This window comes from Lynx rufus, unplaced genomic scaffold (genome assembly GCF_022079265.1).
Source record: "Lynx rufus isolate CCGP_SWC_20201006 ecotype Redwood Valley unplaced genomic scaffold, mLynRuf1.p SCAF_4, whole genome shotgun sequence".
Classification (NCBI taxonomy): domain Eukaryota; kingdom Metazoa; phylum Chordata; class Mammalia; order Carnivora; family Felidae; genus Lynx; species Lynx rufus.
In genome coordinates this window covers 8,165,650-8,181,718 of record NW_025814856.1, presented here as the reverse complement: position 1 = coordinate 8,181,718, position 16,069 = coordinate 8,165,650, and the positions used below count along the sequence as shown (strand labels likewise).

The 16,069-nt window shown below is 57.3% G+C and overlaps 1 protein-coding gene across 2 annotated transcripts; it reads left to right on the top strand.

Moving 5' to 3' along the window:
* Nucleotides 1-505: 505 nt before the first annotated feature.
* MAN2B1 (mannosidase alpha class 2B member 1) lies at nt 506-15,826 on the top strand. 2 transcript variants are annotated; one of them, XM_047094849.1, is made up of 24 exons: nt 506-695; nt 1,410-1,512; nt 1,689-1,862; nt 2,224-2,417; nt 3,093-3,225; nt 3,485-3,630; nt 4,548-4,664; nt 7,180-7,265; nt 7,366-7,486; nt 7,567-7,645; nt 7,834-7,943; nt 8,198-8,305; nt 8,625-8,741; nt 9,771-9,944; nt 11,038-11,135; nt 11,230-11,347; nt 12,829-12,947; nt 13,038-13,139; nt 13,320-13,407; nt 13,588-13,668; nt 14,072-14,299; nt 14,773-14,925; nt 15,034-15,136; nt 15,622-15,826. In XM_047094849.1, exons 1-24 carry the CDS (start codon nt 534-536, stop codon nt 15,729-15,731), a joined length of 3,024 nt encoding a protein of 1,007 aa, XP_046950805.1. In that variant the 5' UTR covers nt 506-533; the 3' UTR covers nt 15,732-15,826. The 2 variants fall into 2 exon arrangements, with proteins under 2 accessions (XP_046950805.1, XP_046950806.1); XM_047094850.1 differs by having other exon boundaries at nt 512-695; nt 7,183-7,265.
* Nucleotides 15,827-16,069: the final 243 nt, after the last annotated feature.

Below are 16,069 nucleotides of genomic sequence, written 5' to 3'. Positions count from 1 at the left end.
CAACCTCAGCACTCTCAGGGCAGTTTCCGTATCCGTAATCCTCGTAGGACAGAACAGGACCGCCATCAACCCCTGCTCCTAGCCAAGCTAGGTCCCTCCAAGACCCCAGCCTTAAAGGTCAATGGGACACCCTAGGATCCTGTGCACACACTCCCACCTCCTAGCCAAAATTACACCCATGGGAAAATCTGAGACCGATGCATCCACGGGGACAAAGGGGCACTCCGAGGCCACTCGGAGGTAGGGAGACACTAAAGGCTCTTCTGGCCAAACCAGCACCCTCGGCGGGGGGGGTGGGGGGGGTGGGGAACACGCCTAACGCCTCCCTACACTCCTAGCGACCTCAGGGGTAGCCAGAAACAGCCTCAGCCCAGTGAGGCGCCGGGCCCCTGCCGCACTTTAGCTCCGCCCCCGCCAGCAACCATTGGCCAGGTCGAGTCCTGGGGGCGGGGCGTTTGCCCCGCCTTTGCCGGGCCCGGGAACGCCCCGGAGGCGGCCGCGGTGGCGGTGGAGGCAGCGGCGGCTGCGGAGCCATGGGGGCCGACGCGCGGCCTTTGGGGGTCCGCGCTGGCGGTGGCGGCCGGGGCGCGGCGAGGCCCGGGACGAGCTCCCGCGCGCTCCCGCCACCGCTCCCGCCTCTCTCCTTCCTCTTGTTACTGCTGGCGGCGCCTGGCGCTCGGGCCGCGGGATATGAGGTGAGCGCCGCCCGCGGGCGGAAATGTACAGAAGCTCGAGTGAAGCCCGAGTAGGATCGGGAGGTGTGGGTGGGTTTGTTCTGTGGGTGCCTAGTGAATGAGTTGCTAATACGACAGTGTGGTCTGAGGGCATGCTTTCCGTCATTGAAAGGTCTGGCTGTGTGAGTCTGAGACTAGGGCTCTCTGTACCTGCCTCCCTGCTTCTGTGGGTTGGCTCGCCTGGACTTTGCACGCACGCAACTGTGTGATTGAACATATGTGTGTATGTGGGTGGTGGGGGGGGAGGAGGGTGTTGCTTGAGAGCTGGGACTCTGGAGTCAGCCTGTCTCGAGTTGCAGTCTGGCTCCCTGACTTCCTGGCTCGTGACTTGGGGCAAGTCACTTAACCACTCTGATCCTCAGTGGTCTCATCTGAAAATGAGATTATATCTCCCCCACCCCCCAGGGTGGCTGCTTGGTATTTGCAAATGCTTGATAAACATTAGCTACTGCTATTACCATTTCCCCACCGTGTGAATGAGAGCTTCCCTGAGGGATTGTGTCCAGGGGGAGCTTCTCTGAGTGTGTCCTCCCTGGAAGGGCCGAGCCCCATTTCTCTGAAGCACTCACCTCTAGATCGAGACTTATCTTGCGCCCCCACCCCAAACCCCTACCCCAGCTTGCCTCTTAACCTTGGGTAATTGACAGGGTGTGTGTGTTTGGGGTCCCTGTGCAGACATGCCCTATGGTACATCCGGACATGCTCAATGTGCACCTGGTGGCCCACACACATGATGATGTGGGCTGGCTCAAGACGGTGGACCAGTACTTTTATGGCAGTGAGTAGAGCGTGGGGGACTTACCCCTGGGACTCCCATGGCCCCTTTGAGCCCTTCCAATCCTTTCTGGGTCCTGGACATTAGGGTGGGGACAATGCCCAGCTTGGGCTCCTGTGTTGAAGAATATCCCCCCCTTGGCTCGTTTGTCCCTGACTGCCTGACCCCTGTGTCCACAGTCCATAATGACGTCCAGCACGCAGGTGTGCAGTACATCCTAGACTCGGTCATCTCTTCTCTGCTGGTGGAGCCCACCCGCCGATTCATCTATGTGGAGATTGCCTTCTTCTCCCGTTGGTGGCACCAGCAGACAAATGCAACACAGGAAGTTGTGCGGGACCTGGTGCGCCAGGGTGAGCCTGCCCCAAGGAAGTGAAAAGAGGAAGCCCAGCTCAGCTGCTGTTTCTGACACACCGTAGCTTCTGAGATTTTATCATGCCGTGTGCAGCCTGTGTGTGCATGTGGCTCCGCCTACCTGGAATTTCCCTTACTTGTAGAACTCCTATGCATCCCGCAAGGCCCCACCTCCAAGGGATCCTCAGGGGAGCCTGTGGTGCAGAATGCCCTCTCTTCCATATCTGGCTTCATTGGCCTGGGAGTGACCCCTCTTCTCCCTCCAGGCCTGGGTTCACAAGCAGGTCTTCCTATCCCCTGCGTTGCCAACCCTGGCCCCATTCATGGCCCTGCCAATTGTCTTTGTCTTTCCCGGCACAGGGCGCCTGGAGTTTGCCAACGGTGGCTGGGTGATGAATGATGAGGCAGCCACGCACTATGGAGCCATTATAGACCAGATGACACTGGGACTGCGCTTCCTGGAAGACACCTTTGGCGAAGATGGGCGCCCCCGTGTGGCCTGGCACATTGATCCCTTCGGTCACTCTCGGGAGCAGGCCTCGCTGTTCGCACAGGTGATTTCCTGACCTCTCACGAACTGCCCATTCACCAGCTCTGACTTCTCCCTTGGCCACTCAAGCCCCACCCTTCCCTGCAAGCTCACAGGGACCAGGCCCTGTTCCCTGGCCCTTTGGCCCCTTGAGACCCTGCCCCTTGGGTGAGCTGTGAATCCCATTACTGCTACCCGCCCCCCCCCCAAAAAAAAACCCCGCCTTTCTGCTCTGCCTTGGCCCAGGCTGACTCCACGCCGGGCCCCACACCTGCCCCTCACTGGAGCCCCCACCCCCGTTTGCTATGATCCCAGCTCCTCCCCAGTCCAGGTGGCAGGTGGAGGCCTGCCCCTCTTTCCCACCAGTTTCGTAATCTTTGCCTTGACCCAGCTCCCTTTCCGTGCTCTGATTCCTTCAGGCTGCATAAGGGGGAAAGCCTTGAGCCAGGCCTCTTTCCAAGCTGGGGAAGGTGGAGGTCTGTTCTAGCGTTAGACCTACCCCTCCAAGCTCTCCCGCGGTGTGATCTGGCCCTTCCCCAAGCTTCGAAATGGGCTGGAGGCCTTCTGGTTTCAGACCTGCTTTTCCTCCCTGTGCTCCGACCCGCCCCTCCCATGTGGAGGGGTCCGGCGGTGGGTGATGAGAGGGCTGGGCATCTACTCCTCCTACCCTCCGATTCTGCTCATCCCTCCCCACCTCCAGATGGGCTTTGATGGCCTCTTCTTCGGGCGTCTGGATTATCAAGATAAGAGAGTGCGGGAAGAGAACCTAGGGCTGGAGCAGGTTTGGCGGGCTAGCGCCAGCCTGAAGCCCCCAGTGGCCGACCTCTTTACCAGTAAGGAGTTGGGGTGGGGGCAGGGCTGGCCCCAGGGGCCTGGGACCTGGGACCGTGCTCAGAGGGCCCTGGGTGTGTTTTTATACTCTGTTGTCATTGTCCTGAAACTCTTAATAATTTACGAACAAGGACCCAGCGTTTGCACTTGGCACGGGGCCCTGCAAATTCTGAAGCCCCTCCTGGGTGGGGCGTGGCAGGCTTTGACCCCAGGGCAGGTCTGGGGCGCAGGGCCTCCTCCTGAGCCCGGTGTGGCATGCAGGTGTGCTCCCCAATATTTACAACCCACCTGAGAAACTGTGCTGGGACACGCTGTGTGCCGACAAGCCGTTCGTGGAGGACCGGCGCAGCCCTGAGTACAACGCCGAGGAACTGGTCAATTACTTCCTGCAGTTGGCCACTGCCCAGGTAACCCTACTGTGCAGGACCCATGAGGCTGGTGTTCATAATGCACCGGGCACTTTCCACAGCCTGGGCGTTCCCTAACACCTCCTTGGAACCCTCGGAGGGAGGGAACACTTCCTTCCCTATCACCACGTTCCCCTTTCAGATTTGTATGCATTTCCTTTTTTTTTTTTTTAAGTTTGTTTACTTATTTTGAGAGAGAGAGAGAGGGAGTGTGCACGAGCAGGGGTGGGAGGCAGAGAGAGAGAGAGAGAGAGAGAGAGAGAGAGAGAGAATCCCAAGCAGGCTCTGAGCCGTCAGCATGGAGCTGGATATGGGGCTCGATCTCACTGACCACGGGATCATGACCTGAACCGAAATCAAGAGTCAGATGCTCAACCGACTGAGCCACCCAGGCTCCCCTGTGTGCATTTCTGATTAGAAGACTGACAAGGGGCGCCTGGGTGGCTCAGTTGGTGAAGCGTTCGGCTTCCGTGCAGGTCATGATTTCACGGTTCAGGAGTTCCAGCCCCTCGTTGGGCTCTGTGCTGACAGCTCAGAGCCTGGAGCCTGCTTCGGATTCTGTGTGTCCCTCTCTCTCTGCCCCTAACCCACTCGCATTCTGTCTGTCTCTCTCAAAAATAAATAAACATTAAAAAAAAAAAAAAAGACTGCTGATGACCTTTGCCACCCCAGATGCTCACCGGGGCCATGAGACGGCATGACACTGTGCCTCAGTGCCCTCCTTTGTGTGCTGGGCCCAAGAGACTTACTCAACAGCTTGTGGCTGTTTTCACATGTGTCCCTGTACTCCCACACGACCCACTTCCTTCCCTCCTCTGTGTGCACCCACACTCTTGACCACATGTATACCAAGAGACAGCTGAACACAGGGGTGGTTTAGGACCCTCCGGCCTGAGAATTCTCCATTCCATCCACAGGGCCAGCACTTCCGCACCAACCACACCATAATGACCATGGGCTCAGACTTCCAATATGAGAATGCTAACATGTGGTTCAGGAACCTCGACAGGCTCATCCAGCTGGTCAATGCCCAGGTAATTGTGCCCATCTCGTGTGCATGAGTGTGCTTGTGTCCCTGGCCTTTGGGTCATATGCATAGCAATGGGTCCTATCTTAGTTTTCTATTGCTATTATAACAAATTACCAACAAACGCAGCGGCTGAAAAACAACAGAAATATATTACCTTCCGCTTTTGTAGCTCAGAAAGCCTGACACAATTCTCACTGGGTTAAGATCAAGATGTCAGCAGGGCTGGGTGCCTTCTGGAAGCTCTGGGGGAACGTTTCCTTGCCTTGTCCAGCTTCCAGAGGCCAGCCCCATTCCTTGGGTCACGGCCTCCCCGTCCTGCAAGCCAGCCACACAGCATCATCACTTCTCTTTCTTACTCTCACTCCCGCCTCCCTCTTCCATTTTTTTTTCTTTTTAATTTTTTTTCAACGTTTATTTATTTTTGGGACAGAGAGAGACAGAGCATGAACGGGGGAGGGGCAGAGAGAGAGGGAGACACAGAATCGGAAACAGGCTCCAGGCTCCGAGCCATCAGCCCAGAGCCTGACGCGGGGCTCGAACTCACGGACCGTGAGATCGTGACCTGGCTGAAGTCGGACGCTTAACCGACTGCGCCACCCAGGCGCCCCTCCACTCGCAATCTTAATTTCCTTTGGCTGTGTAACCTAACAGGTTCCGGGAATCAGGGCTCAGACACCTTTGGGCCTTTCCCATCTGAAACGTCCCCTCCTGAGGCACCTGGGTGGCTCAGTCACTGAAGCGTCTGACTCTTGATTTCATGGTTCGTGAACGATCTCGCGGTTCGTGAGTTGGAGCCCCAAGTCAGGCTCTGCGCTGATGGCGCGGAGCCTCCTTGGGATTCTCTCTCTCTGCCCCTCCCCTGCTCGCTCTCTCTTTCTCTCTCTCAAAATAAATAAAATTAACGTTTACAAAAAAAGAAAGAAATGTCCCTTCCTATCAGTTCCATCCCCAGGGTTGTCTGCCGGCAGTCTCCACGTCCTAAGCAGAGTTCTAAGCACTCTGCCTTAGTTTTCTTGTCTAGAAAGTGGGCACAATGGTGGCTCCTACCTGAGAAGGCTGTTAGGGTTTAATGAATTTATTTAATGTCTTTTGTTTTGTTTTGAGAGAGCACAAGCGGGGGAGGGGCAGGCAAACATTGGGGAACAGAGGATCCGAAGCGGGCTCTGCGCTGACAGCAACGAGCCCAACGCGGGGCTCGAACTCACAAACCGTGAGATCATGACCTGCGCTGAAGTCGACACTCAACCGACTCAGCCACCCGAGGGCCCCTTGAAGGAGTTCATTTACACAGATTAGTAGAACAGTGTCGGGTAAATAATATGGTTGTTTATTATTATTATTATTATTATTATTATTATTATTTGGGGTAGAAATAAAACCTTCCGCTTCTCCTTTAATACACAAGCTGCGAAATCTCCTCCTCCAGGAAGGCTTCACCAAACTCCAGGTGGAGCTCTTGTCCTTTCCGCTGTGTACACCCAGTTCCCGTAAATACCTGTGATGCCACATCCAGGCTTATCATAACCAACTGTGTTCACGATGCCTCTCCTCTACTTGGCTGCGAATTCCATGAGAATGAGGCTGGCCTCTGCTTCTTAGACTGTGTCTGAAATCCTGAGCATATTGAAGAATCAAGCGATTGTTTGCTGAGTGACTACTGTGTGTGTGTGTGTGTGTGTGTGTGTGTGTGTGTGTGTGCGCGCGCGCGCACGGGTGCAGGTGTAGACATGTGCACGCACATAAAGGCATGTGGTGCCACTCACTTCCTTTCATTCACTCAAGTGTTTAGTGAGCACCTGCTGTATACCAGGCACTGGGTTCACAGCACAAGCAGAACAGACATCTTTGTCTGCACGGAGGTCACCTTCTTGTGCGTCCACCTCCCTCAGCAGAAAGTGTGCCTCCTTTAATTATAACAGCGGTGTCATTTAGCAATAACCTGACAGTGCTGAGGGATTATTCCCACCCTATGATGTCACACTTAGTTTTTCCACAAACATTTTTAATAATAAAATTGGAGGCACGCGTGGGTGGCTCGGTTGAGCGTCTGATTTTGGCTCCGGTCATGACCTCACAGTCCGTGGGTTCGAGTTCCGCCTCGGGCTCTATGCTGACAGCTCAGAGCCTGGAGCCTGCTTCGGATTCTGTGTCTCCCTCTCTTTCTGCCCCTCCCCTGCTCAAGCTCATGCACGCAGTCTCGCTCTTTCTCAAAAATAAATAAACATTAAAAAAATAATAATAATACAATTGGAATTTTTAAAACAAGCTTAGTAAAAATTTCAGGTTTATTCTTGCATCCGTGAAATTCTTTCCGTGCTGGTAATATCCGTGCTGGCAGAATTCAGTTTCACACTTGGCCACTGTTTTGCACTCAAAATGTGTGTTAAGAGAATCTGAACGCCCCCCCCCCCCGCATGCATGAATGCGTGCACACGTGTGTGAGGATGTCGGTGCACACCTGTGGGCCCCCTGGGAAGGTGCGGACTCCCGAGGGCTCACACACGGACACCTCCCCCCAGCAGCAGGCCAACGGGAGCCGCGTCAATGTTCTCTACTCCACTCCCGCCTGTTACCTCTGGGAGCTGAACAAGGCCAACCTTACCTGGTATTTGCGGGGGGGAGGGGAGCTTGCGCGGGGGGGGGGGGGGGGATGTTGGCATGGCCTTTGGGTCCTGACCCTGCCCTCAACACCTCTGCCGCTGCAGGTCTGTGAAACAGGATGACTTCTTTCCCTACGCCGACGGCCCTCACCAGTTTTGGACTGGCTACTTTTCCAGCCGGCCGGCCCTCAAACGCTACGAGCGCCTCAGCTACAACTTTCTGCAGGTGGGTGGGTGCTGAGCCCAAGCGGGCGCCCAGCGCTCCCGACAGGTCCAGGGCCACGACACGCCCTCTCTGCCCCCCAGGTATGCAACCAGCTGGAGGCGCTGGCGGGTCCGGCGGCCAACGTGGGACCCTACGGCTCGGGAGACAGCGCACCCCTCAGTAGGTGTCGGGGCTGGTGAGGGGACGGGAGCGTGTCCGAAGCTGGACGCCAGACCCTCGCCACCCCCTCGATTCCCTTCATAAAGCTCCTAAGAACCCGGCCCGCACACACGTGACCTGTCCCGTGTCCTTGGGGTCGGGACTGAGAGCCCTGCAGAGACCCCACCCGCTTCACAATCTGCTTGCAGATGAGGCGATGGCCGTGCTCCAGCACCACGACGCGGTCAGCGGAACCTCCAAGCAGCACGTGGCCGACGACTACGCGCGACAGCTGGCTGCCGGCTGGGACCCCTGCGAGGTGCGCGGGGTGGGGCCTGGGAAGGGGCGGGGACAGGGAAAGGCCGGTACCGAACGGAAGGGCGGAGACTGTAAGAGGTGGGCAAAGTGGGGTGGGGGCTAGAAGGGCTCGTAGGGGCGGGGCTTGGGGCAAGAGAGGCGGGGGCAGGAGTGGGGCGGGGCCTAGGGCGGGGTGGGCGGGGCCCGGGAGGGGATGGGGAGGAGACCTGGGTGGGCATCTAGAGCCGACCCACACCTTCACGCTCCCTCCCACAGGTTCTTCTGAGCAATGCGCTGGCGCGGCTCAGCGGCTCCAAGGAGGACTTCACGTACTGCCGAAACCTCAACGTCAGCGTCTGTCCGCTCAGCCAGACAGCGAAGAACGTGAGCTGGGCCCCGGGCCGGAGGGGCGGGGCCGGGAGCCAGGTCTGGTGGGTGGATAGAGCAGGAACCTGAGGACAGCGGGGCGGGGCCCGGAGGAGGTGGGGCTCAGACGGAGGGTCTCTGGAGGCACCCGCGGCCTGCGAAATTGTTTTGTTGGAGAAGCGACCTGTGACCACGTGGGGCGCAGTGAAACTGGGGTGGGACGGAGACCAAAGAACCCCGTGGGGGCTTGGATCACCCGAGGGAGTTGCCGCCTGTGGTGGGTGGGTTTCAAGAAGGCCTGCTGTAACCCTTGCCCGTTCTGACCCTCCCACACCAGTTCCAAGTGACTATTTATAACCCCTTGGGACGGAAAATAAATTGGATGGTGCGGCTGCCAGTCAGCAAACACGGTTTCGTCGTGAGGGACCCGAATGGCACAGTTGTGCCCAGCGATGTGAGCCCATTCAATGAATATTCGTCCTATGAGTACCCCCCCCCCCCCCCCCCGTTACCTCCTGCCTTGGACACCTCCACCTGAGCATTTCTACCCGCCCCCCACCTCCCCCCCCCTATAATTATCTGCCTTCATGGATACCTCCTCCCATGGACACCTCCCTCTCTTGGGTAACTCGTTCTCGTGAATATCTTCCCCTCCATCAATACCTGTGCCTGGTACTTTCTCTTTCTGTGAATATCTCCCCCCTCTGCCCCTTAACATCATTCCCCTTGGCCACATCTGTCTCCCTACCCATCCCCCTGCCCTGCCTCCTGAGCAGTCTTCCCCATTTTTAATGTCTCCTCATGACTTTTTTTTTAAAGATTTTATTTAAATTTTTTTTCAAATTGTATTTAAATTTTAGTTAACATAAAAGGATTTTTTAAGTAGGTTCCATGCCCCAGTGTGGAGCCCAACGGGTGACTTGAACTCACGACCCTGAGATCAAGACCTGAGCTGAGATCACGAGTTGGATGCTTAGTTGACTGAGCTACCCAAGGCACCCCGGGATTTTATTTTTTGAAGTAATCTATATCCAACGTGGGGCTCGAATTTACAACCCTGAGACTGAGTCGCATGCTCTACGGACTGAGCTAGTCAGGGGCCCCAAATTTTATTTTTTTAGTTTTTTTTTTGAACGCTTATTCTCTCCATCCTGGAACGCCTCTTCCTACGAATCTCTTCCTCCCCCAAGAATCTGCCTTTCCCTCATTCCCTTGCTTCAAGGATCTCTTTCTCCACTTCCTCCCTCACTTCTCCTTCTCCCACAGTCTCTACACCCTCCAAGCAATGCTGTCTCCCCACTTTATGAATCTTCTCTGCAATCTCTAACTCAGAATTTCTGACACCCCATCCTCCCTGGCCAACACTTTAATTTCTTCCTCCCATTTGGGGCTCCTTCTCCTGATGGAGTTTGACCCGGCCTATGTACAGCTCAATAGGTTACTCACAGTCTCTTGACTCTGTTTCCCTCTTCCCTTACTTGAGGTGGTGATACTTCCTAGCTCAGACGGTCAGGAACTGCTTTTCCCAGCCTCGGTGCCTGCCCTGGGCTTCAGCATCTACTCAGTAAGCCAGGTGCCTGGCCAGCGCCCCCACGCCCACAAACCCCAGCCCAGATCCCAGCGGCCCTGGTCCCGTGTCTTGGCCATCCAAAATGAGGTGAGACGGTCGGGATCCCCTTCCCTGTCGCTGTGAGAAATTTGAGGTATCATGGCGAGCCTCATGGAGTGGATCAGTGGATGAACTACATCAGTTCATGGTGTAGTTACCAGTCTCCCATTATGTGTCCTCCAGTGAGTGACCACTTCCCTTTGAACCTCAGTGTCCTTTCCTGGGACTGTTGTGCGGACCCAGTGTAATCACGTGTGACGCTTGACAGATACGAAAGAGCTGACGGTGGTAGGGGTTTGCAAATTAAATGAGGCAAGTCAGAGACTTGAGGGAGGGAGCCACGTGGCCACTGGGAGCGGAGGGGCGGGGGGTGGCACGGAGAAGGACCCAGGCAGGCAGGGAACAGCAGAAGCAAAAGCCCTCAGCCAGGAAGGTGGCGAGTGTTCAAGGAACCCTCTGTGGCTGGAGGGGCGGGTGTTGGGTGACAGGTCAGACTGTGCAGGACTTGAGGGCCCAGGGGAAGACTTCGGCTTTTACTTCCAAGGAGCCACGTGAGGGACAGGGCTGCACTAAGACTGTCATGGGGCCCCAGCACTTTTGCCTTTGTGGGTCCCTTTTTCCATTAAAAAAAAAAAAAGTTAAAAATTATATTTCAGGACCAGGTGGGTATAAAAGATGAATATTAACCAGTCTTCGTTATAACATACTCCTTATTATTACATTTAAGTTTTCTTCTGATTCCAGGAGAAATTAAAATTTACACATTTCCGTTGGCCCCTAAAAGTCTCTTGGGTGGTGGCACTGTGGTTACTCGGTCAAACGCCCAAGTCAGCCCTGGGCCCCAGCGGACCGGGGGTTAGGGTCGTACTTAGGGTGTCACTGGCGCCCTCTGGCGGCCTCAGAGCGAACTGACGGGGAGGTGAGCCCGGAAGGGGTCAGCGGCATTAGTCCCAGAAGGCCACGGAAATGGTTAAGAAGTGATCAGCTTAAGGAGAGGGTACAAGGTAGATCTGTTAGGATTTGTTAATAGGGCCAGGTGAGGAGATAGAGGGAGGGAGGGTACCTCCTGAGCCCCAGGAAGGATGACGCTGCCCTTGGCTGAGATGATGGTCATTAACGTCTGTCCGCCTTTTCTCTGCAGCACATCCGGGCTAGGTTTGACCCTGACACAGGGCTCTTGGTGGAGATGGAGAACCTGGACCAGAACCTCCTGCTACCTGTTCGCCAAGCCTTCTACTGGTGAGGCGGGGGGGGGGGGGGTACCACTAGTCCAGGGAGGGGGTGTAAGTGGAGCTGGGGTCACCTACCTTGACTCTCACCTGCCCCGGTCCAGGTACAACGCCAGTGTAGGCAACAACCTAAGCGCCCAGGTCTCAGGTGCCTACATCTTCAGACCCAACCAAGAGAAACCATTGATGGTGAGCCGCTGGGCTCAAACGCGCCTGGTGAAGGTCCGTGCCCAGGGATGAGGAGTGGGTGTGTGGGGGGGAGGGGGGTGGAGTCTGGGCGGGTGGTGAGCTATGTGTGGGTGGGTGTGGGGGGGTAGAGTCTGGGCGGGTGTGGGGGGTGAGTGTAGGATTTGCACCTCGATCATATCCAAAGACAGCTAAGACCTGAGGGGAATACTTGAGGATCTCAAGTATCCCCACTGGGCGGATATTCATGGCTGGTTGAGTAACAGCCCTGTCTTAGAAGCAAGAACAAAGGCTTTCACATCTGCTGTGGGTGTCGGGATTATACTTGGCCTTGGAAGCTGGAGGTGGGGTGTATTCAGTTGGCCCGTGAATGGGGAGGGCCGGGTGGAATTGCTCGAAGGCTTCACTGAGGATTATATCTGAGGTGGGGATTTGAGAGTTCACACTTGGATAGGGCTTGGGTGAGTCTCCCTTGGGGTGGATGTCTGAGGGTGCATCTGGCCGGGACAGGGCCCACCCTTGTGGGACCTCTCGCTGATATTTCCTCGTAGGGCAGGGATGGCTCAGGTAATGGCAAGGTTCACATTTGCCCTGCTTCCCCTTGAGGTGAACCTTCCGCATACCTGGGTCGCTGTGTTAGGATATAGTTTTGCCTGTAGTAACAGTTGCCAAAATTCATCGTGCCTAAAACACGATCGGCTTTCTTTCCATCTAACAGAAAGTCTGGCTGGGCCATCCAGGGCAGGTGGGGTGATTTCACAGTCATCCAGACCTCTTCTTCTTCTTTTCTTTTAAAATATTTTTTTAATGTTTATTTTTGAGAAAGAGACAGGGTGTGAGCAGGGGAGGGGCAGAGAGAGAGAGAGAGAGAGAGAGAGAGACACAGAATCCGAAGCAGGCTCCAGGCTCTGAGCTGTCAGCACAGAGCCCGACACGGGGCTTGAACCCACAGACTGCGAGATCGTGATCTGAGCCGAAGTCGGACGCTCAACCGACTGAGCCACCCAGGCACCCCCATCCAGACCTCTTCTGCCTCATTGCTCTACTTTCCTCAACATTCAGCTTCTACCTCCTGGCCCAAGATGGCTACTCAAGCTCCAGCCATCGTACTTGCATTTGAGCCAGTGGGAGAGGGAAAGAGGCAAGGAACGTTGTTTACACCAGGTTGATGGTTTTCCATGGAGCAAGCCATGGCCACACAGCTACTGATAGCCTCAGGGAAGACTGGACAATGTGAAGACAATGTCTTTAGTCTGGGTAGCCACCTGCCAAACTAGAATCCTGTTCTAAGGAGGGAAGATGGGGCAATGGTGGGCAACAATCCTATTGCCACACTCAAGAATGACGCGGTAACATCTGACGGAGGAAGTGTGGGCATCACACCTAGGCAGGTGGGAGAGGTGGGGTTGACCCGGGTGTAGGCCTCTGTGAGGTTTGTAGCAGGGGTGGATATTTGCAGGGCTCACCCGTGCTCAGGTGTATGCTTAGACCTGCCCTCCACCCCTACCTGCCTGCAGACACCCTTGGTGCAGGAGGTTCACCAGAACTTCTCAGCCTGGTGTTCCCAAGTGGTTCGCTTGTACCGAGGACAGCGGCACCTGGAGCTCGAGTGGACGGTGGGACCAATCCCTGTGGGGTGAGTGGCACCCGCTGGGACTGGGGGGCTGGGCGCGAGGGCAGAGCGGCGCCGGTGGAGCTCACAATCTTGCCATCCCCTCGGGTATAGTGACGGCTGGGGGAAGGAGATCATCAGTCGCTTTGACACCGTGCTGGAGACGAAAGGACTCTTTTACACCGACAGCAATGGCCGAGAGATCCTGGAGAGGAGGTCGGGGTGACCGGGGGCAGCCACGGGTGGCCTGCGGTGTGTGGAGGGCCCCCTGGGATCGTGGGAGCATCTGCTGCTCCTCTGAGTGTGGGAGGGAGGGGATGACGGGGGAGTGAGGAATGGAGAACCGGGGAAGGGGAGCTGGACCCCAGGCCTGACCGAACCCCTCCACCTCCCCAGGCGGGATTATCGGCCCACCTGGAAACTGAACCAGACTGAGACAGTGGCGGGAAACTACTATCCAGTCAACAGCCGCATTTACATCAGGGTATCCCCCCCCATCCTGCTCCCCACTTCTCAGCACCCCTGCACAGAGTGGGGGTCACCCCTCAAGCTGAGCGTCTCCCAGCTGCCCTTGGTGGTCTCCCCATCCCCTGTGGGGCCTGCCTGGGGGTGTGGCTGCCTGGCTGTGGGGCCCCTCACTCTCCCCCCCCCCGCCCCCCCCCAGGATGGCAACATGCAGCTGACGGTGCTGACTGACCGCTCCCAGGGGGGCAGCAGCCTGAGGGATGGCTCTATGGAGCTCATGGTGAGTGGCCAGAGCCCTGAGCCAGTTCCCACTCTGGTGCCTACTGGACCTTGAAGCCTGTGTCCGTCCCGGTTCTCTGCTAGGTGTAGCCCCCCGCCTGTAGTTCCCACTAAGCTGAAACCTCTGTTCCTATGTGACAAGTTTACTCCTCCCTTTTGTCCCCTCCCTACCCAGCCCCCCACCTCCTCCAGGCCCTGACTTGCCTGCCCTGTCCCGTTAGATCCCTACCTCCCTCTGTCCCAGGCCCTTGCTAGGTTGACTCCCCACTTCCGTGGCGACCCTCTACCGGACCTTTCTCTGGGTCCATGCTTCCCACTCTTCGGTTTCTCTTGAAATTTCCACGAGCCCTGGGCCAGCAATTGGCCAGAGGGACCCCTCACCCTGTCCTGTGGACTCCCTGCAGGTGCACCGAAGGCTCCTGAAGGATGACGGACGTGGCGTAGGGGAGGCGTTACTGGAGGACGGGTTGGGGCGGTGGGTGCGAGGGCGCCACCTCGTGCTGCTGGACAAGGTCCGGACCGCGGCCACCGGGCACCGGTTGCAGGCAGAGAAGGAGGTCCTGGCCCCACAGGTGGTGCTGGCCCCGGGTGGCGGCGCCCCCTACCATCTGAAAGTCGCCCCGCGCAAGCAGGTGAGGGGCACTGGGCCGCCTGGTAGGGGACCCCAGTGAGCCGCGGTGGGTTTTCCCGGCCTAATGTGGGTCCCACTCCGCCTGCCCCTAACTCGTCCTGGGGAGGCCATAAGCTAGTCCCACCCCTCAGCTCAGCCCGGTTGCCCCGCAGGCCCCGCCCAGTACCAGCCTGTTCAGTCCCCTCGGCCGGGACTGGGTCCAGGCACAGCCTCCGCCCTCTCCCCTTCCAGCTCCCACCCTCCTCCCCCTACGTTTGGTCCAGCCCTGCCTTCAGCCCCGCCCCCCATCCCAGTGGGTCTCCGGCCAGATCAGTTCGGCCCTTTCTGCGGCTCGGTCCCGCCCCCATCCCGGCACCGCCCTGTTCCTGGGTCTCTTTATAAGGGGTCATCGCCCCTCCCCGACTAAACCCCGCCCCTTGCGTCGGAGCCCCGCCTCCTAGCCTCGCTGCCTCAGCCCCACCCCGCTTTCCGCAGTTCTCTGGGCTGCGCCGGGAGCTCCCTCCCTCCGTACACCTGCTCACGCTGGCCCGCTGGGACCAGAAAACGCTGCTGTTGCGCTTGGAGCACCAGTTCGCTGTAGGGGAGGACTCTGGCAACCTGAGCTCCCCCGTGACCTTGGATTTGACGGTGAGGAGGGCGGAGGTGGGAAGGAGACAAGACCCAGGCAAAGAAAGGAGGGAGAGGCGAAACCCCGCTCTGTCCCTACTCAGCCCTGCCCATATCCACTGCCTGCAGGACCTCTTCTCCGCCTTCACCATCACCTACCTGCAGGAGACCACGCTGGTGGCCAACCAGCTCCGGGCCAGCGCCTCCAGGCTCAAGTGGACACCAAACACGGGTGCGGGCCTGCCCGGGGCGGGGGGTGGGGGGGGGGTGGGGAGCTGGGAGCTGGGAGCCGTGTGGGGAGGTGTGGGAATGTTGGCCAGGACCCAGGTGTAGAGAGCTCTAGTGTTCCGATCCTGGTTAGCAGTTTAAGGGTCTTAAGTGGGTCCGAGCAAACTACCAGTGGGTCTTGAGGGTTTGAGATGGAATCCCATGGGTATCTAGTTCTGGGGAAAGGGGTGTGTCTGTCACCCGTGGGGTTGGCATGATGGTCTTTAGAATAGGGCTGGAGGGTGTGATGGAGATGGCCAGGCACTGGAGACAGACTTGGGGGTGGTATTCAGGGCCTGGGGGGGGGGGCAGTTGAAAAACAGGTCTGGGAATAACGCCCCAGGGACAGATTTGAGAGTGTATGGTCATGTGTAGGCCCAGGGAAGGAGCAGGGGGAGGGGTGAGACAGAGGAAATCTGTGGCCCTTACTCCTCCCTTGCTCCTCCCCAGGCCCCACACCCCTGCCCTCTCCCTCTCGGCTGGACCCCGCCACCATCACGCTGCAGCCCATGGAAATCCGTACCTTCCTGGCTTCCGTCCAGTGGGAGGAGCATGGCTAGACATGCTGGGAGCAGGCGGACTCTCCCCCTCCTCCTCCTGCTGCTTCTGCCACCAACAAAAGCCACTAAAATGCCACTACCAGACCTTGGGTCAAGGTGTGATTGAGTGGGGTTTTTTGTTGCTGTTTTTTGGAGGGGATTTAATTTGTGACCTAGAAAAGTCAGCAAACATTATGTGACTCTTGACCTGAGGCCTTGCAGGGAAGTCACTTACCGGCCTGAATCCTGACTCCAGACTACACCATTCACTCCCCACCTCATCCACCACTCTGTCTTCCGCTCCTCCTTCCCTCCTTTGTCCACTCAGGCTGTGGCACAGCTGTCCCTAGGAGCCACGG

Excerpts from the sequence above, each read along its gene's own strand:
- MAN2B1 (XM_047094849.1), top strand. The coding sequence starts at position 534 with ATGGGGGCCGACGCGCGGCCTTTGGGGGTCCGCGCTGGCGGTGGCGGC. Across the intron at positions 696-1,409 it reads CTCGGGCCGCGGGATATGAG|ACATGCCCTATGGTACATCC; the intron begins GTGAGCGCCGCC and ends GTCCCTGTGCAG. Across the intron at positions 8,742-9,770 it reads GCACAGTTGTGCCCAGCGAT|GTGGTGATACTTCCTAGCTC; the intron begins GTGAGCCCATTC and ends CCCTTACTTGAG.